This window comes from Salmo trutta, chromosome 32 (genome assembly GCF_901001165.1).
Source record: "Salmo trutta chromosome 32, fSalTru1.1, whole genome shotgun sequence".
NCBI classification, from domain to species: Eukaryota; Metazoa; Chordata; class Actinopteri; order Salmoniformes; family Salmonidae; genus Salmo; species Salmo trutta.
In genome coordinates, this window is record NC_042988.1 from 2,721,084 (window position 1) to 2,746,297 (window position 25,214).

The window sequence follows — 25,214 nt, forward strand, 5'->3', positions numbered from 1 at the left end:
GAAATCAGAGAGGATGGAAAACCACACCTCTGTAGCCTTTACCACTGTAAAGTCCGAAAATGATATACATACTATTATCGGGAACGACAGACTAACGTGATATTTATTATAAAGGAACTTATTCAGCATGGGGGGAAATAAATTTCACATAAATAAATAACGTATGCTTATGTTGTTCTTGAAACCTAACGCTTGGGGGCAGAGTGGGATACCTTTTGAACAGAACAATCTAGAAACCACAGCAGATCTTTTTTTTCGTTTCCCGACTTCCTTCCTACCACATACCTCCCGCCAGAGCCACCTTAGCCTATTGCCACTCAGTATAATTTTCAGGGCAGTTACATCAGTTTTACTTTTTAATGCCTCGATAAAATCATTAATTCATTCCTAATTTATTGTATGAGAAGGAAGTACTTTGTTTGGGTTTTGCTACATTTCTTTTCAATGTTTGGTCATATGAACAGAGTTTGATATGATTAGAATTGGCTATTATTCAATTCATTCATTTTATGTAGCCGATTTCTCCATATTGTCATTGGAATTGTTGTTATTTACTTAATTGTGTTATTCAGGCCTACTTCATTTTGTTATTAAAGGTGAATAGCTTTTTTCTATTTTGATTTTAAGGCTATAAAATAATGCACTGTGCCAAATTGTGATGAAAATGTGCGTACTATGTACTGGTGCATCAAAATACAGTGGGACAGTTTTGTAGGCTTTTCCAATGAAAAAGATCCAGGTTACTGTCCAAACACTTAACGACACCTTATCCCCTCAGCCCTCAAATTAAGTGGACACTTCTGATGACGTTTCATCACGTCTGACGAGTATACACTTGCAGGGCAAGGGGCGAGGGAGGAAGGAATGCTTTTTAAATGGACTACCCTTGGCCGGAAATTCGTCACTCGTTCATCCCGAGATGATTGTGTTTTCAGCCACTGGAAGTTTGTGGGTGTTTTAAATGGCTACAGTCAATTATGAGTGCATGTCTATATTAAATATAGAATTAATATACACCTACAAACTTCCAGTGGCAATATACACCTATTGTATGATAGCTAGCAAATGAATTAGCTAACAAACATTAGCATGCCTAGCTGGAACTTCTGAAGAAGGAAAATGTTTTATTTCTACAATTTCCAAAGATAACCAAACAAAAAACATATTTACCTTTACGTAGTAGCAAAATGTCAAACTTATTTGCATTCGTTTTACTTACACTTGTATGTTGACTTCTCCATTTATGTTGTTTTTAAGTTTTCGTAGAATTTTCTTAGCGGATGTGCAATCGTCGCAAATTGAATGGCGCCGGGGATTCCCCCAAGGGCATAAGGCGAGGGTGTGTCTTTTTAAGTGTTTGTTAAGTGTTTGGACCGCAACCCCAGTTTACATTAGGGACACACACCCACCCTGTAGGTTAGGCAGGGCTCTGGTACTTGTAGTACTATGCCCTGTAAATGTTTTCTTGTAGTACTGTTAAGATAGCACCGAAGAACAAGGCTGACGTTTTAATTATTCCTAACCAATCGTGTTTTTTTGTTTATTTCTTTGCGTTGTTTGTAACTTATTTTGTACATAATGTTGCTAATACTGTCTCTTATGACCGAAAATAACTTCTGGGCATCAGAACTGCGATTATTCACCACGGACTGACAGAATCCTTGTTTTCCTTTAATGAGTCCGAAAACCCCGAGATTAATGATATACTGCTCTCCCGGAACAGGCCCAGATCCCGTCATTTGCATGAAGAGACGGCAGAGAAAAAGGGGCCTTAGAATTTGTAGACAATCGAATAAATCCCCACTTCCTTTCATTCTGCTAGCAAACATGCAATCTTTGGAAAATAAAATTGACGACTTTCGCGGAAGATTAAACTATTCTTCTGACACCGCCAGGACCTCTATACCAGGCGGTGTCAGAGGAAGGCCCTAAAAATTGTCAAAGACTCCAGCCACCCTAGTCATAGACTGTTCTCTCTGCTACCGCACAGCAAGCGGTACCAGAGCATCAAGTCTAGGTCCAAGATGCTTCTAAACAGCTTCTACCCCCAAGCCATAAGACTCCTGAACATCAAATCAAATGGCCATAGTCACTTTAATAACTCTACCTACATGTACATATTACCTCAACTAACCGGTGCCCCCATACATTGACGCTGTACCGGTACCGCCTTATATAGTCTCGCTATTGTTATTTTACTGCTGCTCTTTAATCACTTGTTACTTTTATTTCTCATTCTTATTCATTTTTTTAACTGCACTGTTGGTTAGGAGCTCGTAAGTAAGCATTTCACTGTAATGTCTACACCTGTTGTATTCGGCGCATGTGACTAATAAAATTTGATTTGATTAGTACTGTTATTTGAGTGAATTCTGTAAAAGTGGGACTCTTTTTGCATTTACGTATCCTGTAACCTCTTCAGAGATCTATCTAACATATTAGCCCAATACATGATACATTTCTGAAATACTCAGATGTTTCCTAATCACACAGAATTGAATTGAATTGTCATTGGGGTACAATTGGGACTATAATAATGGTGTCCCAGTTATTTTAGCCTGCTGTCCCAGTCTACCAAATGCGAACTGAAAATATGCTTTTGACTCACTGTACAGAAATGGGTGTGTCATCCCTCCTGTCAATATGATATCAACATAGCTTTTTTGGTGATTAGGAAACTTCTTGAGGATTTCAGAAATGTATCGTGCTGGGCTAATATTTTGGATAGATGTCAAAAGAGGTTATAGCAGACGGAAATGCAAAAAGTGTCGCACTTATTCCGAATTGATCCTACTTAATTGTGTTATTTAGGACTACTTCATTTGATTATTTACGCAATTGTGTAATTTACTTCATTTGTCCTTTCTTGAGTTTTTCTCATAAACTCATAGTAATAGAAAGATCTTCTCACAACATTCTGGGAATGGAACCAATTTGCTATCTTAGTTAACAGGAATCCATTAGTTCTCAGTGTTGGACTCCTCAGTCAGGACAATGGTTGACAGCAGGTGTTGCTATTATTGGATAGTTTTACACAGGATGTTGCTGAACGACACAGTTGAGACTTTCTCATCCCCTCCTCTAACCATACCTTTTTATTATGTCCTCTCTCTCTCTCTCTCTCTCTCTCTCCCTCTCTCGCTCTCTTTCATCTTCTCTTTCTCTCTGTTTCCCTCTAATTCAAACTCGTTTTCTCTGTTTCTTTCTCCTTTCTCTTACTATCTCCCTATCTCACACATACCCTGTCTGCCTCTTTTTCCCTCCGCTCGGTTTCATTCTCTCTTCTGTCTTTCCCTTTCCGTCTCTCTCCCTCTCTTTCTCTTTTGCTCTCCTCTCTCGCTCCTCTCTTCCCTCGCCTAAGGCAGTGTGTCTAGTTCCATGGAGCAATTGAAGGTGACAGGGGCAGTGAGAGAGGAGGGGAGAGGGAGGGATGGAGGGAGGACGTGCCACAGTGCCTGGGGGCACACAACAGCAAAGAGATGGAGAGAGGAGGAAGAGAGAGAGAGGAAAGAAGGAAAGACAAAAGCAAGGAAGAGGAGGGGAAGAGTGAATTGAGTGGGGGAAATTGACATAAAGTGAGAGAGATGGATATAGAAATGAATATTTCATAATCAATGTAGCCCCTCCCCTTTTATGGAAATTCACAGAGTTAATAGAGTCACGAAAGGGAAAAGGACACACACACACAGACACACAACCGCACGCACACGTAAGCTCGTGTGTTTTGTTTTAAGGACTTGATATTAATTTGTCCCGGCATGGTTGCTATGGTGACCTCCATCCCCCTCCCCCCAGCAGTGAAAAAGAGAGAGAGGGAGAGAGAGCGAGAGAGAGAGGGTGACAGGGATGAACTAACAAGAGACTGAAAAAATGTGCCCTAAAGCTGCACGCATACTCAAGTAACACACATACACACAAGCACACACATATACAGTACACACACTCAGGGCCGGCTCTAGCCTTTTGGGCCCCCCCACATCACGGGCAAAAGTGATTAACAAAATCAACGGTGGCCCCCTGGAGGTCAGGGCACCTGGGCAAGTGCCCTGCGTGACCAGTCGGTATTTGGCCATGATTACTACAAGTTTAGATAGCTGGCAAGACAAAAGTATGTGGACACCCATTCAAATTAGTGGATTTGGCTATTTCAGCCACACCTGTTGCTGACAGGTGTATAAAATCGAGCACACAGCCATGCAATCTCCATAGACAAACATTGGCTGTAGAATGGCCTTACTGAAGAGCTCAGTGACTTTCAACAAGACACCCTCTTAGGATGGCACCTTACCAACAAGTCAGTTTGTCAAATGTCTACCCTGCTAGAGCTGTCCCAATGTAAGTGTTGTTCTTGTGGAAACGTCTAGGCGCAACAACAACTCAGCTGCGAAGTGGTAGACAGATTCTGTGCTTCCAGCTTTGTTGCAATAGTTTGAGGAAGGCCCTTTCCTCTTTCAGCATGACAATTCCCCGTGCACAAAGCGAGGTACATACAGAAATGGTTTGTCAAGATCGATGTGGAAGAACTTGACAGGCCTGCAGAGCCCTGACCTCAACCCCATCAAACACCTTTTGGAAGAATTGGAACGACTGTGAGGCAGGCCTAATCGCCCAACATCAGTGCCCAACCTCACTAATGCTCTTGTGGCTAAATGGAATCAAGTCCTTACAGCAATGTTCCAACATCTAGTGGAAAGCCTTCCCAGAAGAATGGAGGCTGTTATAGCAGCAAAGGAGGGACCAACTCCATATTAATGCCCATGATTTTGAAATTAGATGTTCAACGAGCAGGTGTCCATATACTCTGGGTCATGTAGTGTATATACTGAACAAAAATATAAACATAACATGCAACAATTTCTAAGATTTTACTGAGTTACAGTTCATATAAGTAAATCAGTCAATTGATCACGCAGGTGAAGAAGCAGGATGTGGAGGTTCTGGGCTGGCGTGGTTACACGTCATTTGCAGTTGTGAGGCCGGTTGTGAGTACTGCCAAATTCTCTAAAACGATGTTGGAGGCGGCCAGGATCCCGGAGTCACCTCTTCACTGTTGACTTTGAGACTGGTGTTTTGCGGGTACTATTTAATGAAGCTGCCAGTTGATGACTTGTGAGCCTCCCACTCCTCTTTCTATTCTGGTTAGAGCCAGTTTGCGCTGTTCTGTGAAGGGAGTAGTACACAGCGTTGTACGAGACCTTCAGTTTCTTGGCAATTTCTCGCATGGAATAGCCTTCATTTCTCAGAACAATAATAGACTGACGAGTTTCAGAAGAAAGTCATTTGTTTCTTGCCATTTTGAGCCTTTAATCGAACCCACAAATGCTGATTCTCCAGATACTCAACTCGTCTAAAGAAGGCCAGTTTTATTGCTTCTTTAATCAGAACAACAGTTTTCAGTTGTGCTAACATAATTGCAAAAGGGTTTTCTAATGATCAATTAGCCTTTTAAAACGATAAACTTGGATTAGCTAACACAACGTGCCATTGGAACACAGGAGTGATGGTTGCTGATAATGGGCCTCTGTATTTCTTACCAATTTGATGTTATTTTAATGGACAATTTGTTTTACTTTCTTTCAAAAACAAGGAAATTTCTAAGTGACCCCAAACTTTTGAACGGTAGTGTGCGTGTCTGTGTATATATATATATATATATATATATATATATATATATATATATATATATATATATATTTAGGGGGGTTGGGGGCCCCCTAGTGGCTTGGGGCCCTAAGTGACTGCTTATGCAGTTTATGCCTGGAGCCAGCCCTGCACACACTTGTGCATACAGGCATACACACAAGATACAATGTACATGTATGCCCATAAACTCCCTCATACAAAGACAGGATGCATAGAAACATCTAAAACACATTTACAGAGATATCTTATATTCTTGCTTCATTGTTTCTGGAAAACAAAATCCCTTATTTTTTATGTCATCTACATCTTACCTCAGATTATTCTCTGTAGCCAGCAACAGAGAGAGAATGACAGAGAGAGAGAGGAAGTTTAGAAGGGAGGGAGCGAGAGAGCGCAGAGTTTTGTCAACCGGAAATAAAACATGTTGGCACCCTCCTTCTCCTCTACCTCCCCCCTCCTCCCATCTCTCTCTCCCTGTCTCTCGCTCTCTCTTCCTCATGCCCTCCCTGTCCCCTTTTCTTCTTCTTCTTCTAATCTTATAGTCATACTTAAGTCCTCTTGTTTTTTCTCTAGTCTTTATAATAATAACATGAACTTCCTCGTTCCATTCTCTCTCTGTGTTCTAGAAGTAGTTGTTATTGAAGTAGTTGTGCACTTCTGTTAAGGTTTGAGTCAGTTGTATTTCAATTCAATCAATTCAGGTGATTAGAACATTTTAATTCAAGATGTGAAAACTCATCCTCAGTGAAAGTAAATTTAGGCACTTCCTGAATTAAAATGGAATTGACCCCAACCTTGTGTGTTACGAAAATCATCCAATCCAGTCTACCTCCCCGAAATTATGTTTGTAGTGTAGTTTTTAGAATATCAGGCAAAAGGTGCTGTATTATGACTGTAAAACATAGTGAGCTCTCTAATTGTATTCATTTAACCTTTATTTAACGAGGCAAGTCAGTTAAAGAACAAATTCTTATTTACAAATTACGGCCAAACCTTAACCCGGATGACGCTGGACCAATTGTATGCCGCCCTATGGGACTCCCAATCATGGACGGTCGTGATACAGCCTGGAATCGAACCAGGGTCTGTAGTGATGCCTCTAGCACTGAGCTGCAGTGCCTTAGACTGCTGCGCCACTCGGGAGCCCAGAATATCAGCAGACACCAAAAGACTAAAGATGGATAACTGGGATTTGAGTAATAGAGTTCTCCTCAATACATAGCCACTATATTCTATTGTGTTACAGATATATTACCCCAAAGGACTCAACATTAGTTTGCTCAAACTGTAGATGCATTCTCTCTTCTCATTTTTGTAGCGTCAAGGACTCTCTAGTTCTCTGGGCTAATCCAATGAAATATGCAAATGTGGCGTCACGAGTGACAAAGTGCAGTCAGAGAGAAACCAAGCCAAACATGCCGTAGCACGCGTATTTGGCAGCTTGTACTGTGTAGGGTGTGTGTATGTGGGGAGGGGCCTCACGTCGTAGTCTGTAAGGATAGCGACTGACCAAGTTGGTGTGTGAGGGTGTCACTGGTGTGTGTGTGTGTGTGTGTGTGTGTGTGTGTGTGTGTGTGTGTGTGTGTGTGTGTGTGTGTGTGTGTGTGTGTGTGTGTGTGTGTGTGTGTGTGTGTGTGTAAAAAACAAGTACTGTGTATGAAAGTGTATACCTCAAAGTGTTTGTACTATGGCTGTAACTGTGTGTTCCTAGAATGCGACCCTTTGTTTCATATCTGCACATGTAAATGTATGCAGTTTCTCTCGAAAGAGCCAGAACTGGGCCAGTGGTCTCTCTCTCCCTGTCCTCTGTATCCGAAAGGTCAGAGTTTCTCTCTACAGGCCAAACCCTTTGGAACACTATAAGGCCAAACACATTTCAGTTTTAAAGCTTTACCTACAGTGTTCTTATGAATGGCTTATACGCCTGTATTAAGTAGGTTGTTGTTCATAGACCATTTATATATCATTTGTTATATATTTATTAACAAGTAAATAGCGGTTCCTGTCTAAAAACATTCAGTACAAGGACATGTAACCTTATAGATCATGAGTAATTTGGCTTTTACATAAAATGGGTACACTACTGAATAATGTTTAGAAGCCATCCTTCAAATAAAGTGTTACTAGGCCTTGTTTTGAAATTGATATAGGTGAGCGTCATCCTCCCTTCATCCTTCACCCTCCCTTCGCGTTTCTTTCATTCTCTCCATACCTTTACCAGCCCTCCCTCCATCTTCCCCTTGTCTCTCTCTCTCTCTCTCTCTCTCTCTGTCTCCCTCTCTCCATCACCCCTTTTCCTGGCATTAAGTCCAGACCTGACACTGACACTGAGTCTGTGTGTCATCCTTCTCTTCCTCCCTCCCCCTCCTTCTCTCTCCCTCTCTCTCCCTCTCCCTCTCTATCCATCGCTCCGAGGACCAGAGTGCCTGCAGACTTGTTTCTCTCTCCCTGGCCCACTCCCCCCTCCCTTGCCTCCTCTCTTTCGCTCTGTCTAACTCTCTCCATCTCTACTCTGGCTCGCCTCCCTGCTCTCTCTTTCTCTTTGCACACACAGTCAACAAAAGCGAGGTCAGAGGAGAGGGATGAGGGTATAACGAAAGAGAGGAAGAGGAGGAAGAGCGAAACCTTGGAAGCAGTGGAAAGACTAGAGAAGCATCAAGTTTGGAAAACCATTGGCATCTTCTCTCTTGAGGAGGTGAGTGTCCTTTCACTAAACTTGTCAACCAACATCAATGTTGGGGGAGAGAGAGACAGACACAGACAGAGACCAAAAAAGAGAACGAGACAAATTTGAACGAAACAAATAGGAACTATTTATGACAGACAGTGAGAGGTATAGCAAAAGTACCAACTGGACTAGAGAGGGTGGAACCACACGGAACCGCACAGAACCAAGACAACTTGATCTTTGACTTGACGTAGAGATACGGAAAGGCACTGTTAGGCAAACAGGTAGAGATACACACCGCTAGCAAGATTCATGAATATATGGTCAGAGCTCTCACTCGCTGATGCTTCAGGGTTTCTCCACTTCTTCTGTTAATGTATAACCTTTACCCACTTTACTCTGTTTGCATTCAAGCTATGTATTCAAGCTAATAACGTTTTATGAAATCTGCCTGTCCGGTGTCTTATGCTTATAACCGGTATGGCTCTATGCTGGTTGTGATGCCTGGTTGTAGTCATAGTTGGGAGTCCGTCAATGCGCAGCATGCTCACAACTTTTGAATAAAAGGACAAGGCAGGATTTATTTATACTAATTGTCTCGTCCCCATGTATTCCAGTCTCAATCATAATCACTGATGAACGGATCAATGAATCAACTGTAAAATGTAGAGTGTGTAGTGTTAGAGCATATTTTGCCACACAAACAAGATAATGTGTGTCCAGTGTTGTGAGTTGTTAGTCTCTTCCATCATTACTGTATTAGGGCCTATTGTTGTGTATTTTTCCAAAGTCCGTTGAGTGTTTAGTTGTTCTATTTCTCTATCAGCATGTGTCATTAGAGTATAGTTACAGTATTAATGACAGTATTGTGAGTATTTCTGCTCCAATTCTCTGTATACCGGTATCACTATCATACGTAGTCAGTGTTTATTTTTGTATGTACTTTTGTCCCTCCTTCAGTGTACCATATTAAGGTGAAGTTAGGTTTAAGGTTAGAGTAATGTGGTGTTGTGAGTGTATTCCCCCCTTCTCTGTGTATTACAGGTGTAGCCAGTGTTGTGTGTAATTCTGCTCCCCTGTATCACTAGTATAGCTTTAGTGTTGTGCATGCATATTTCCGCTCCCCTTCTGTCTGTGTGTGCATCATAGTCAGAGTGTGTATAATAATGTGTGTAATGTTACATCTACATTGTGACTGTGTATCATTAGTGTAGTTAGTATCTGGGGTTGTGTTCTGCCTGTGTGGTTAATGGTAGCTGACAGTGTTACTCTCTCCTCTCATGCGTGTGTGTATAGTCAGTGTCAGAGTGGAGGGAATGTAGCTCCTAATTACTGAGTGTGTTTGTAATGAACTCCCCGTGTGTCGCCGTGGGAGGCTAATGCACAAGCGTCTGTCTGTCTGTCTGTCTGTCTGTCTGTCTGTCTGTCTGTCTGTCTGTCTGTCTGTCTGTCTGTCTGTCTGTCTGTCTGTCTGTCTGTCTGTCTGTCTGTCTGTCTGTCTGTCTGTCTGTCTGTCTGTCTGTCTGTCTCTCCAAATGTATGTACCGTATCACTTATTTCCTTTACCTTTCTCTCCTCTTCCTCCCCCTCTCTTTATCTCCTCCTCCCTCTGTCTTCCAGTAGTTCTGATCTGTGTTCTTATTGGAGGAGAGAAGTAAGAGGTCAGAGGTGAAGGGGAAGTGTTATGTGTGAGAAACTCAGCATGCTGAATCTACAGAACACCTCCAGCTGGACTGGGCCAAACAACTGGTACCATCAACCAACACAGCACGGTACAGATAGGAAACAGAGGTGGTGTGTGTGTGTGTTTGTGTGTGTGTGTGTGACTCGTGGAGTCAGCTTAGGGTGAGCTGGAGAATCTTCCACATGACTGAGCAGAAACAGTGTGCCAACAGCTACAAAACACACACACACACACACACACACACACACACACACACACACACACACACACACACACACAGATGGAGAGAGAAGTGATACACACACCTACAGTGACAGAGTGCACAAACACAAAACAGTGAAATGCATACGTACATGTGGCGATACGGAGAATGCATAAACGCTTGTTACACTCAGGCAGACAGTAACGGTGGACACACAAACACACACATTTCACCAAGAAAAGAGTTTCAATTGTCCTTCTGTTCTAGAACAATCTCTCTCCCCCTTTCCATTAGATGGCTGTGTGGTGGATGACGTGAGCGTGCGGATGGTGGGAGGAGGAGAAGGAGTGCAAAGAGAGAGGGATGAGGTAGAGGACGCCCAGCATCACCTCCAGCTGAAGAGAAAGCTCCAGAGGAATCGCACCAGTTTCACCCAGGAGCAGATTGACGCGCTGGAGAAAGGTCTAACCCCAGCCCCAGGCTTCAGTTGAGGCCTGTGGAGATTCAATTAAATTACAGTAATAAACATGAAGGAAAAGCTACATTTAATGCCATGGGAATGTGTGTGTGTGTTAATGTGAACCATTGTGGGCTTCTTGACACATTTTTCTCCACCTCACAGAGTTTGAACGGACACATTACCCAGATGTCTTTGCCAGAGAGAGATTGGCAGCTAAAATCGACCTTCCAGAGGCTCGCATTCAGGTAACCAACCGTTCACTCTGTCTGTCTGTTTAAACCTCTTCTCTTTATTCTTATCCTTTACTCCCCCTAGTGGCCAGATTAGAGTATGGCAGCTACCAAAGTAGTATCTGAGCTGTTCTCAAACCAGTCCTCTGTGACCACCAGTTTTCACATATTTGTTATATTCCAACACAAACACACCTGAATGGTTACAGTTTGGTTGATTGATTGATTGATTGACAGGTGTGGTTTTCCAATCGGCGAGCTAAATGGAGGAGGGAGGAGAAGTTGCGCAATCAGAAGAGGTCAGGGGGCGGGACTTCCTGCTCTCAGGCACATGCCCCCCTCAGCACCTCCTTCAACACAGGTGTCTATCACTCTCACCATGGTAACAGCTCAGGTTAGAAACCATATTTTTTCAATATGTTTGTAGGTGTACAAGTGTGTGTGTTTGTGTATGTGTGTGTATTACTGTATACAATATTATTTTAAAACATATTTCTGTGTTTCTTGATGAAGCCTCGATGCACAGTCGCAGTGACAACTCTCTCTCAAGCTACGGCTCTCTCTCGGTCTTCTCCAATATGCAGGTAAATTCAACAATTTTTTTATTTTTTGTAGTGCTATGAACCCCATGGTGTCCATTGTTAACATGACTATTGGTCCTTCATTTTGAACCAAAACTTTCACTGAATCTTTGTTCTGTCTCATCAATCTTATCACTGGTTAATAATCTTCTCTCTTTTCTCTTCCTGCATGTCCTGTTACTGTCCCTCTCTCCTCTTCTCTTTGATCTCTCTTTCTCCAGTCGTTGCCCCCCCAGTCCACTCCCTCTTACCCCTGCATGCTCCCTCCCTCCCCCTCTCCTCCCCCCCTGCCCCGGAAGTTTGACTCCCTCTCTTACCCCTCTCCTCACCTACCTCCCCCTCACTCTGCCAGCTCCAACACAGGTGAGTCTCTGCAGCATGTGTGCATGTGTGTCTGTGAAGATCTAGTATTTAGTTTAGGTACCACTTTGCTAACTCATCCTTCTTCGCTTTGTCTCGCTCTCTTTGTCTCCCTCTCTCTGTCTGTCTTTGTCTCTCTCCCAGGATATCTCTCTCCTGGTGTGTCGGGTAGTGAGCAGGACTTAGGTCAGTACTGGACCAGACTCCAGTGAGAATAACACAGTTACGGCATGACACTAGACCACCACCAAACCTGCCAGTATCTGAAGATCCACCTATTCTCTGTGACAGACTAAGATACCCAAACACCCAATCCGTTACAATCCAAAGCGATTACAATCAGTCATTCTAATAATGACAAAAACGACCAAAAAAAGTATCAATGACCTGCCACAGCCAATAACAATCATGGATGGCCTTGGAACCACCAATGACAATCTAGTACGGGCCTGAAGCAGCCAATGACAATCAAGAATTGGTACTGGACTATTAATTACAATTAAGCTTGATCTCAGCGCACAATGCAATCAAATGATGAACTGGAGCTGGATCCCTGCAGATTCACTCACTCATTCACTCACTCACTCCTTTTGATGTTTGTTCAGATCAAACAGACAATCAAGCATTGAAATGAAATCACCAATCATAGTCAAGCATGAATTTAATTTAACCAATGACAGTCGAGCAGGGATTAATGTAACCAATGACCTAGGAGAGTTTAAGACAATCAAAAACCAATACTAGTGAATAAGGATGTTACTGTGATGCCATATTTTTGTCCTCCTCTTTCCATTCCTTTCTTTCAATCTGACTTTTGCAATCTTACCCCTCATCTGTACATTTAGCACTGTGTGTGTGCGTGCGTGTGTGTGTGTATGTGCAGACATGAGTGAGTGTTTGTATGTGTGTAGTTGCATTTTGTGTATGTGTGTGTCTTTAAACTGCTAATCATTTTAGTGTATTCCCTTTTTGTGAAACTGTTTGAACCAAGAATAAAATTCTAAATGTGAAACCAAACAATGCCTGTTATTTAACAGTAATTTATCACTAATAAGAGGGCTAGCTTGATTAATGTAAGAGTTGGAATGTGCATTGCTTATATTTTGAAATAAGTGAATTTACACCACATATACTGTACAAACAGGGAAATAATGGCTGGAAAGGGGGGAATCCTGAGGTAGCTTTCTTTCTGAACACAAAACGACTTTGGCTAATTTATATGTGAGATTATTTAGCAAATCTTCAGTAACATGACGTGTATTATATGGCCTTTAGCTTTTGTTTATTTCTCACTCTGTCACTGAGCAGGAGCATTTCCTGCCTATGTGACTGTGGATTTCCTGTTTTTGTTACTCACATCACCACACCCACTGTAAATAATGCCCTGACTGACTGACAAACCAATTCTCACAGGGACATGAAATGCACTCGTACAAACTTGCAAATGTGCGCGCACACACACACACACACACACACACACACACACACACACACACACACACACACACACACACACACACACACACACACACACAGTGTATATGTATACCGTATACTGTTCTTGTAATCTTGATAATCACAATCAACACAAACACTCAGTTACAGCCTGCCCATATAAGGTCCTATATGCTAACAAAATTATTTGTGGGTTTCCGTGGCAATGTTTAAATGAGTGTAATTAGGAGCAGAGTTAAAGAGGTGTGGAGATTCCGAGAGGATGTTGCACGCAAGACACTCTAAACCTCTGCTCAAACAATCACATCACCACTATCCCCTATGGACTGTCTCTACCTCCTAACCCACCCAACCCATCAACTCAACTTCTACAAGAGAGCACTTATCTACTGTCTGTCTTTGAACATGGCCCTCCCTCTATCACTTCATCTTTTACCATCCCGCTTTCTACTCCCTTCTTCTTGGTCTTGCCCACTCAAACACCACTCTCTCTCTCTCTCTCTCTCTCTCTCTCCAGCTAAACTTGACCTCACTTCAAACCACTTTCAACTTTGAACATACACTCTTGGACTTCACAAGGGTCACAGTATGTGTTTGTATTCACTCTCGTATGACATTTCCAGAGGACAGGAAGAGTTTCCTTGGTGTAAAAGAGCACTGCTGCTTACCAGGTTTTAGAGCGAGTTCAGTCAAAGTAACCAAATAAGCATACATCATCTACCCTTATACTGTATGATGGCAACGAACACAATCCACCAAGAGCTGTGTCTCTAGGGTGAATTTTCAACATTGACATCTATCTCTCTTTTCACCCCCTCCTTCCTTCTCTCACTCATTATCTCTCTCGCTCTCACTCTCTCATTATCCCCCCCAGCTTCCTGTCACAGAGGAAGTGCCTCACCCTGCTGGCTGGCTCCCCATTGGTCCTCAGAGGAACAGTGATTTGGGGGGAGATAGGGAGGGAAGGACAGGGGGATAGATAGAGGGAGCGGGAGACGTAGAGAGGGAGAAGGGCACGAGACAGGGCATTGGGCAGGCAGGAAGATGAGCGCCAGGCTAAATTAAAGGAGAGAAAGAGAGAGAGGACTGCTTAATGTGTTCAACATGACGGCAAGGAAATGGCTTTGAAGGCGTAAGCGGTAAGAAGAGCGCTACAAGAAGCAAGTCAGGAAACTGTCCATGCAGAGACTTTAGAAAACAACAGAAAGAGAGGGAGAGAGAGTTAGTGAAAAAGAGACGGGCCGGCAGGAGAGAAACCTCCATAATGTTTTTGTTAATTATACTGTATTACCGTATCAATGCAATGGCATTTATTTTTATGTTCTGTTCAGTATTTTTTTGGAATGTACTTTGTTTATGTACTTTTGTTTCTAACTCATATAACCCGCAGGTGGTCAGGTGTGTTTCTATAATTTCAGATGGAGCATGGTCTTATCAGCAGTGTTTTTATTATTCCTTCAAACATGTCTGTCATGCAGTACACTTTTTCCTCTCTCTCTCTCTCTCTCGCTCTCGCTCTCTCTCTCTCTCGTCCCTTCAACTATCCTCTCTCCTTTCCTCCTCTCTCTCTCTCTCTCTCTCTGTACATTGTCTGTGTTCAACCATTCTCTCGCCTTTCCTCTCTTTTTCGTGCTTCTTTTCTTTCTCTCTCTCACTCTCTCAGTACAGTCTCTCCCAATCCTTGTACCAGTGTCTGATTTTAAGCTGACGCTGGGCATGGTTTGGGGGGGGCCGTGCTGAGGATTCTGCCACAAGTTGTGCGTGTGTGTTTGGGTGTTGAGGGGTCTTTTTGTGCGTTAGACCGCTGTGCCACTCGGGAATTTGTTAAATATTCATCTGACCTCACAATGATTCCATGCCATTGTTGTTAGATACATGTCATGTATTTATTGATGACTATATGTACAGCATGTACAGGTTACTAATAAATAGTATGATACATAATGCACATCTGTGCTGTTTGTAGATTTTTTTTTATTACTTTTGATATTTTATAACCTAAGATTGAACTAAATTCAATTAATAAATAGTTTGAAAATGTTGATTGATCTTTGAATGCAATGTAAAGAGCTGAGAAACACTCTTTTCACGCCACTTAGATACAGCTATGACCAGAAGAGACCTTTTCCTAGCAGATTAGGAGAATTTATGCATCCGATTAGGATAATTAACATAGCAGGTTTTGAGAATTAGATTAGGTTAGGAAAAGGAGTAGGGTTAGGGTTAGCGAAAATGTTCTCCTAACCTGCTACGAAAGAGGCCCGAGTTCCCGAGTTGGAATGACCGTTCAAATGATTCTTCCCAATCGGAGATCGTTTTTTCCCCGAGATCCCAGTTGTCTTGAACACACGGAAGTCGGAGATTTTCGAGTTCCCAGTTTTTTTGTATGCGGCATTATTGCTCAGAGGGAGACGGCAGGGCATTCCCTTTGAGACAGGAACAAAAACTCCTCCGTAGTGACCCGTGAATGCATTCGGTCACATGACAGCTCAATCAGTTGTTCGACTTCACTTACCCGCATGTCAACTGAACCAGGATCACAGTCAAATGGATTGGGAAGTAGGTCCCAAAGTGCTCTTCCAAGCGTTGGAGGTGAGCAGTGATCACTCGTGTGATGCACAGCCAAGGGAAGGGGGGGGGGCATGGTTAGCTTTTGAAAGACTCTCCAATAAGAATTATTTCCTCTGAATCGGTCGCTTGGTTTTTGTATTTCCGCTGCATGCTTGCAAATACTGTATGTCTTTTACATAGGCAAGGAAACATTTTCTTTTCATTACCCAGAAAGTCAACCAGTTTTTTTTGCATCCATTGTGAAAGACAACAGTTCCTCCCTCAATGCGAAAAATCTTTCCAACACTCACCCTCGATAACCACCAAGCCTCATTGTGAAATTGTTTTTCAAACAGGTGTGTGCACAGTTGATGTGGTTTGACGTAGCTAACAATCGAAGTTGCCTGCTGCAGTATATCTCCGAGTTCTGTGCTCAGCTTTTTTGCCACCAGCTGTGTATTATACAATGCGTCCATATGGCAGAAGGAGACATATTCATAACTAGAGTGCAGAGAGGCCTGCCCCTGTTTCCTGATAGACAAAGCCCCATCTATGCAAAAGCCCACCATTCCATCCCATGGAATCTGGTTTTCGACAATATAGCCACGCAGCACACATCAACTGTGCCGTTTCATACTCAGGAATCGTGAGACAGAACAATATGTCTCCATGAATAACATCCCCCAACATGTACAGTAAACAAAAGTCAATGCATGGGCATCTCGGGCATAAACTGATTGCTAGTAAAAGCATACATTATTTGTTTAACAGCTGTATCGAAGTGACATGAAAAAAGCTTCCACTTTAAGAGAGCAGACATCTTTTATATCCAAGCCGTTGTTTTGCCGGAATTGTAAAAGGTACGGACATGTATCAAGTGTGTGCCGAACAAGCGTTATTGAAGAATCTGAGGGTGTACAATTTCGTAATTGTGATGGCAGCCATATTCCCAATTCCCCAGAGTGCACGGTTATGGTAAAGGAGTATGAAGTGACAAGGGCCAGGACTATACAGCAGGTCTCCTACACGGAGGCAGGTGAAATAGTTGAAGGAGCGAAGGGAGCTGAAGGCATGGTGATGGATGCTCCGCAGACTGTGGAGATTCAGTGTTGTTCAACAGCTGAGGGAAACTGAAATGCTGATTGTGAAGAAGGTGGATTTTATGGTGTTTATTGCACATGTGATTAATTGTACTGCGCAAACTAACAAAAAGTCAAAGAAACTGGACATAATAGCGTCTGCGGCTGAAAGGCTTTTGGGTTTCCAGGACTTCACTGCCGAAACATTGCAAAGAATACTGTCTGAAGATGCTCTTCCTTCTCAGGCCCCAGAGCCGGTAGTGATTGATGTTGGCAGTTGAATCTGAATAAAGAAGTACATTGAGTTTTGTTTAGTTTTTAGTTTAGTTTTATTTTGTTCATTATTTGGGATGATATACAGCCAAAACAGTAGGTGGCGGAATGCACTTATATCTTTTGTTTGCGAACCGCAGTAATGTCAAATAAGACCCCGTACAGTAGGTGGCGGCAATACACCAATATGTGTAGTCTGCCATAAAACTTTAAAGAAGAAGAAGAAGAGAGCGGACATGCGCAGATGTTACGTTTAGTAGAAGCGGTAATGGCGCTTGAACCTCACGGCGGTGGAAATAAGAATGAATGGACGTTGGTCCAGAAGAATGTAAAAGTAGCAAAATTGTTGTGGGAAATAATGTGTAGTTCTGTTTATACCCCATTGTATCTTGTAGGAGTAATTCTTTGGTGAAAAAAAAATGATATGCCTTTCACGAGATGGATTGGTAGATAAGTGGGTGGCGGGGCTCGTGTTATCATCAGCTCCTATACAGCTCAATTTTTATGGAATGGTCTGCCTATCTATGTGAGAGACGCAGACTCTCTCGACCTTTAAGTCTTTATTGAAGACTCATCTCTTCAGTTGGTCCTATGACTGAGTGTAGTCTGGCCCAGGAGTGTGAAGGTGAACGGAAAGGCACTGGAGCAACGAACTGCCCTTGCTATCTCTGCCTGGCCGGTTCCCCTCTCTCAAATGGGATTCTCTGCCTCTAACCCTATTACGGGGGCTGAGTCACTGGCTTACTGGTGCTCTTTCATCCCGTCCCTAGCAGGGGTGCGTCACTTGAGTGGGTTGAGTCACTGACATGATCTTCCTGTCCGGGTTCGTGCCGTGGGGGAGATCTTCGTGGGCTATACTCAGCCTTGTCTCAGGTTAGTAAGTTGGTGATTTGAAGATATCCATCTAGTGGTGTGGGGGCTGTGCTTTGGCAAAGTGGGTGGGGTTATATCCTGCCTGGTTGGCCCTGTCCGGGGGTATCGTCAGACGGAGACACAGTGTCTCCTGACCCTTCCTGTCTCAGCCTCCAGTATTTATGCTGCAATAGTTTATGTGTCGGGGGGCTAGGGTCAGTCTTATGTCTGGAGTATTTCTCCTGTCTTATCCGGTGTCCTGTGTGAATTTAAGTATGCTCCCTCTAATTCTGTCTCTCTCCCTCTCCCTCCCCTCCCAGAGGACCTGAGCCCTGGGACCATGCCTCAGGACTACCTGGCCTGATGACTTGCTGTCCCCAGTCCACTTGGTTGTGCTGCTGCTCCAGTTTCGACTGTTCTGCCTGCGTCTATGGAACCCTGACCTGTTCACCGGACGTGCTGTTTTAGACTCTCTCTCTCTACCGCACCTGCTGTCTCTAACTCTGATTGATCGGCTATGAAAAGCCAGCTGACATTTACTCCTGAGGTGCTGACCTGTTGCACCCTCTACATCCACTGTGATTATTATTATTTGACCCTGCTGGTCATCTATGAGCGTTTGAACATCTTGGCCACGTACTGCTATAATCTCAACCCCGGCACAGCCAGAAGAGGACTGGCCATCGCTCAAAGCCTGGTTCCTCTCTAGGTTTCTTCCTAGGTTCCTGCCTTTCTAGGGAGTTTTTCCTAGCCACCGTGTTTCATTGCTTGCTGTTTGGGGTTTTAGGCTGTGTTTCTGTATAGCACTTTGTGACATCGGCTGATGTAAAAAGGGCTTTATAAATACATTTGATTGATTGATTGATCATACGCGCCTGCAGCGAGTTAGCTAATCAGACAGGTAGCTGGGGATTGGCTGTCATTTCCTTTAAAAGCGCTGTGTTTTGTGTTTTTCGGTGCTGGGAGTTGAGCGGAGAATGTCTCTCCATGGGGATCGAGCCCCAATGCAAGTGTCCATGTCGTGCACCTCCCGAATGGCGCAGCAGTCTAAGGCACTGCATCACTACAGATTTGGGTTCAATCTCAGGCTGTGTCACAACTGGCCGTGACCGGGAGTCCCATAGGGCGGCGCACAATTGGCACAATTGGCCCAGCGTCGTCTGGGTTACTTGGCTCATCGCGCTCTAGTGACTCCTTGTGGCGGGCCGGGCACCTGCAGGCTGAAAATGGTCGTCAGTTGAACAGTGTTTCCTCCGGCACATTCGTGCAGCTGGATTCCGGGTTAGGCAGGCGGGTGTTAATAGGCGTGTGACTCGACCTTCGCCTCTCCCGAGCCCGTTGGGGAGTTGCAGCGATTAAATAAGATCGTAATTGGATCGCAATTGGATATCACGAAATTGGGGAGAAAAAGAAGGTAAAAAATGGGTGTTTGCACTGGACCAGTGTCTGTGGGACAAGAATTCTTACCATTTGAGTGAGGAAGTGGGAGGCTGTGCTGACCACGAACTGAGACTGGAGCTGATTGGTGATCCGAGAGCAGAGGACCGAGAGAGGCATTGGCACAACGCAAATCTAGGAGATTTAGCTCCGCTAAGTAAGGGACGTGTTTCTTCCTGTGTTCCTCTTACACTACTTTCTCTCTCTGGGCTGTTTCGACACGCCACTGAAAACCACTATCGTCGGCAGGTTTCTCTGCCGTCTGTCTCCCTCTCGTTCAGCACCGGAGGCGGGGCCATCGGAGACGTCACCAAGCAGTGTCAGCCTGGGCGCATTCCAGGACAGGGAGCTGTGCAGATCTGGATATCGCTAGATGGAAACGTTTACTATTTTATTGTTGTGGGGATATGATTCTTGTCGCGCCCGAGAAATCCAGAACCTATCTCCACCCTGTATATGTTGCCTTGTCTGTCTTTCCCCCTCCATATTTTGTCCTTTAGAGGGGTTGGCAGAGTAGAGCAGGGCCAGGGGTGGGTCCCATATTGTGTGCAGCACCAGTGTGAGATTGTAGTGCCTTTCACCATATCGTTTGCAGTGCCTTCCCTTAGAATAACTATCTTGTTGCGGTGCCACATCAGAATAATTCAGTGTGCAGTGGAGTGAGATTTGTAGTGCCTTTCACCATATTGTTGCAGTGCCATATCAGAATGATGCAGTGTATCACTTTTACATGCCCAATATTTACCTGAGGGAGTAAGGGGGAGAGTCTATTGTGTCGACACAGTCTGGGAAATCGTACAGTCTGCTGTGGTAGGTAGGGTACAATCCATGTTAACCTATGAATTGAAAATAAAACTTACCTGTCCTGGTCTTCTGTTTTGGGGTTGTGTGCCTGAGAACATTCAATCCTGTGTTGGATGGAGTTAAAAGGGGTTCACAATAAACTGACTTGTGGAACCCGTTCAAAACATCCAAAATTATGGAGAAAGCATTGGGTAAAGTAGAATCAGTGAAGATCACGAGAAGTAGGCTTGTTGTGGTTTCTGCGGATCAGAAAAAATGTGTGTTGGATATCAATTGAGCTGATGGATATTATGTATCATGCTTTGCGCTACGGCGCAGGGCACCTGTCAATGGAGAAATGTCTGGAGTCTCAGATAATGTTGACATTATTCTATTAATGAAAATTCCAGGAGTGGTTGATGCACATAGGATGAATCATATGGTTAATAGCAGGAAGGAGAAGTGTTAGTCTGTTCTAGTGTTTTTTTGTTATGTGGAGTCTTGCCCTACTCTAGTGCAGCTGGGATATGTGTACTATTCTGTCAGAGCTTTTGTAAACCGACTTTACAATGTTCTTGCTGTAAAATATTTGGACATGTAAGAAGTGTCTGCAGATGAGAGAAGCTGAAATGTGGGAAAGATCACTATGAAGGAGATTTCGCATTTTTAGTAGAAGAGAATAGCCATGGAGCAAAATATTGTAACTGTGGTGGAGAGCACGAAGTGCAATCCTTGGAGTGCCCTACAAGGGTGAGAGGTTGCCAAAATCAAGGCAGGAGAGAGTCTCCTATGCGAAGGCTGTCAAAAGGGTAGAAAGATCGAGTATCTCTGAAGGTCCGGTGGTAGTGAAAACTGGTAGGCCTACACTGCAGCCTGAGTATCACCAGCTCCCTATGCAACTGGGTCCTGGACTTCCTGGTGTGTGGTCCCCAGTTGGTGAAGGTAGGCAATATTACCTCCTCAACACAGCGGCCTCACAAGGGTGCATCCTCAGTCCCCTCCTGTAATCCCTGTATACCCACAACTGCGTGGCCAAGTTCGCTATAGACATGACAGTAGTAGGCCTGATTACCAACAACGATGAGATGGCCTACAGAGAGGAGGAAGGCACTCTGACGGCGTGGTGCCAGGTAAACAGCCTCATTCTCAACATCAGCAAAATAAAGGAGATGATTGTGGACTTCAGGAGGAACCAGGCTCGGCACACCCCCATCTTCATCAACAGAACCGCCGTGGAGACGGTCAAAAACGTCAAGTTCCTCAGCCTACACATCTCTGAAAAGCTAAAATGGTCAAATCACACAGATCCGTGGTGAAGGCGGCATGACAGTGACACAACCTCAAGAGGCTGAAGAAATGTGGTCTGTCCCCGAGGGCCCTCAGTGTTCTGCAGGAGCACCATCGAAAGCATACTGTTGGGCTGCATCACAGCCTGGTACGGAAACTCCACCACCGCTGACCGCAAGGTTTTACAGAGGGCAGTATGCTCAGGTGTACACTGCCTGTCCTCCTGGACACCTACAACACCAGGTGTCGCAGAAAGGCCAAGAAGATCATCAAGGACCTCAGCCACCCGAGCCACGGTCTGTTCTCTCCGCTTCCATCACTCAGACGCAGGCAGTATAGGAGCATCATGGCAAAAGCTGTCAGCCTGGCCAACAGGTATTTTTTGGAACATAAACAATAGAACTAATTTAGAACAAGCAGCTCCACTCTACATCTGGCTAGCTATCTGCCCCAGAGAACTCAACAACTCAACATAAGTGTATGTTACAAGCATAAACAAAGTCTACTTATAAAGACTCAAAAGCTGGGTTACATGTAGCCTAGTCAGTGTATGGAAAAGTCGGAGGCAGGGCTAACTAGCCAGACACTTCAGAGGACTTGGGCTACTTGGCCTGGATAGTGGTGAGAAGCAACTGGCATAAGGGGAGGTGTGCACCAGTGTCACAACTTCCGCCGAAGTTGGTCCCTCTCCTTGTTCGGGCGGTGTTCGGCGGTCGACGTCACCGGCTTCTAGCCATCGCCGATCCACTTTTCATTTTCCATTTGTTTTGTCCTTGACTTACATACCTGGTTTCAATTCCCCAATTACTTGTTCATTATTTAACCCTCTGTTCCCCCATGTTTGTTTGTGAGTGATTGTTTATCTGTTCATGAATGCGCACGTTAGGCTGGTTACGCTGGGTTACGATGGGTTATGTTAAACCCTTATTTTTATTTTGTGTTAGTTTGTGCCGTGTGCTTTTGGGTCGCCAAATAAAAGGCTCCGTTTTGCTACCAACTATCTGCTCTCCTGTGCCTGACTTCCTACAGCCCTCCACGCATACCATTACAGAATCACTCACCTTGTAAATGGAGTCAGCAGGAGCAGACGGCCCCCCTTTTGCGGTCGAGGAGTGCGTCCAGCAGCACGCGACCATGTTGCAACGTCTGGGCAACGTCATGGATTGCGTGCTGCAGACGATGGATAGATGGGCGAGAGAAGGTCTTCCAACGCCTTCACCAGCCCCACTACAACAGGCCCCACTGTCAACCCCTCCTTCATCCAGTTCCAGTGGGATTCGGCTCTCGTTCCCGAGGGAGTATGATGGGACGTCTGCCGGATGCCAGCTGGAGCTCTACCTGCCGACCATCTACCCAGCTCCTTCGGGACATGAGAGCGTGTCCTCCCTCGTCTCCTGCCTCTCAGGCAAAGTCCTGGAGTGGTCCAACGCCGTATGGAGTGAGGGAGACGCGGCGTTGGACCATTACGCAGAGTTCACCAGCCGCTTTCAGGCAGTTTTCGACCCCCCGCCTGAGGGTCGAGCGGCGGGTGAACGTCTGTTCCACCTGAGGCAGGGGACGAGGAGCGCGCAGGAATTTGCTTTGGACTTCCGGACCCTGGCCGCCAACAGGGCCCTGATTGATCACTACCGGTGCAGTCTGCGCGAGGATGTCCGTCAGGAGTTGGCCTGCCGAACACCACCCTCACGTTGGACCAGCTGGTGGACCTGTCCATCCTGCTGGCTACCCGCGGACGTCCGGATCGGGGCCTGTCAGTTCCATCCCCCAGCACCATCGCTTAGGGCGACCGGAGGAGGGGCCATTCCCTGCACCATCTGTGGCCGCAGAGGGCACACTGCTGGTCGGTGCTGGGGGGTTCCTCAGGGAGTCAAGGCAGCAGGCAGGGCACTATCATGTCACCCCAGGTGAGTCGGCACCAGGCTCACCCAGAGCCCCCTGTTGCTCACATATATGTGTTTATTAAATTTCCTGAGTTTTCCCCGCATTCCCAGCATAAGGCGCTCGTAGATTCAGGCGCAGCTGGGAATTTTATTGACTGTTCATTTGCCCATAGTTTAGGGATCCCCCTTGTTCCTGTGGATTTGCCCTTCCCTGTGCACGCCCTAGATAGTCGACCATTAGGGTCAGGACTGATTAGGGAGGCCACCGCTCCACTAGACATGGTTTCGTAGGAGGGTCACAAGGAGAGAATCAGTCTCTTCCTTATTGATTCTCCTGCGTTTCCCGTGGTGCTGGGCCTACCCTGGTTGACCTGTCATTACCCCACTATTTCGTGTCAACAGAGGGCTCTCAAGGGGTGGTCACGAAAGTGCTCAGGGAGGTGGTAGGGGTTTCCATCGGTGCGACTACAGTGGAAAGTCCAGACCAGGTCTCCACCGTGCGCATCTCCTCAGAATATGCCAATTTGGCTCTCGCCTTCTGTAAGAAGAAGGCGACTCAATTACCACCCCATCGACGGGGGGATTGTGCGATACATCTCCTGGTAGACGCAGCACTTCCCAGGAGTCACGTGTATCCTCTGTCACAGGAGGAGACGTCGGCTATGGAAACATGTCTCCGAATCCCTGGGGCAGGGATACATTCGGCCCTCTACTTCACCTGCCTCCTCGAGTTTCTTTTTGGTGAAGAAGAAGGATGGAGGTCTGCACCCGTGTATTGACTATCAGGGTATCAATCAGATCACGGTGAGGTACAGCTACCCGCTGCCTCTCATCGCCAGTGCGATCAAATCAATGCACGGGGCGCGCTTCTTCACAAAATTGGATCTCAGGAGCGCTTACAACCTGGTGTGTATCCGGGAGGGGGATGAGTGGAAGACGGCATTTAGTACCAGCTCAGGGCACTATGAGTACCTCGTCATCTCGTACGGGTTGATGAATGCTCCATCAGTCTTCCAGGCCTTTGTTGACGAGATTTTCCGGGACCTGCACGGGCAGGGTGTAGTGGTGTATATTGATGACATTCTGATATACTCCGCTACACGCGCCGAGCATGTGTCCCTGGTGCGCAAGGTGCTTGGTCGACTGTTGGAGCATGACCTGTACGTCAAGGCTGAGAAATGTCTGTTCTTCCAACTTCCCAAATAAATGCTTCACAGAGTTCAAATAACAGACACCTCAACATGATCTGTTCAGAGGAGACGGTGTGAGTCAGACCTTCATGGTCAAATTGCTGCAAAGAAACCACTACTAAAGGACACCAATAAGAAGAGACTTGCTTGGGCAAAGAAACATGAGCAATGGACATTAGACCGGTGGAAATCTGTCCTTTGGTCTGTGTCCTAATTTGAGATTTTTGGTTCCAACCACCGTGTCTTTGTGAGACGCAGAGTAGGTGAACAGATGATCTCCGTGTGTGTGGTTCCCACCGTGAAGCATGTAGGAAGAGGTGTGACGGTGTAGGGCTGCTTTGCTGGTGACACTGTCTGTGATTTATTTAGAATTCAAGTTACACTTAACCAGCATGGCTACCACATTATTCTGCAGGTAGACGCCGTCCCATCTGGTTTCCGCTTAGTGGGACTATCATTTGTTTTTCAAGAGGACAATGACCCAAAACACACCTCCAGGCTGTGTAAGGGCTATTTGACCAAGGATGAGAGTGATGGTGCTCCATCACATGACCTGGCCTCCACAATCACCTGACCTCAACCCAATTGAGATGGTTTGGG

The 25,214-nt window shown here is 45.1% G+C and overlaps 1 protein-coding gene and 1 long non-coding RNA gene across 3 annotated transcripts; both read left to right on the top strand.

The window, feature by feature from the left end:
- Positions 1-8,143: 8,143 nt before the first annotated feature.
- pax10 (paired box 10) lies at positions 8,144-12,845 on the top strand. 2 transcript variants are annotated; one of them, XM_029726848.1, is made up of 8 exons: positions 8,144-8,338; positions 9,932-10,083; positions 10,492-10,659; positions 10,820-10,902; positions 11,125-11,281; positions 11,401-11,471; positions 11,690-11,831; positions 11,973-12,845. In XM_029726848.1, exons 2-8 carry the CDS (start codon positions 9,996-9,998, stop codon positions 12,038-12,040), a joined length of 777 nt encoding a protein of 258 aa, XP_029582708.1. In that variant the 5' UTR covers positions 8,144-8,338; positions 9,932-9,995; the 3' UTR covers positions 12,041-12,845. The 2 variants fall into 2 exon arrangements, with proteins under 2 accessions (XP_029582708.1, XP_029582709.1); XM_029726849.1 differs by having other exon boundaries at positions 9,935-10,083.
- Positions 12,846-19,230: 6,385 nt separating this feature from the next.
- LOC115170584 (uncharacterized) lies at positions 19,231-20,344 on the top strand. The gene is made up of 2 exons (XR_003871060.1): positions 19,231-19,631; positions 19,724-20,344. It is a non-coding gene; the product is annotated as an uncharacterized LOC115170584 (long non-coding RNA).
- Positions 20,345-25,214: the final 4,870 nt, after the last annotated feature.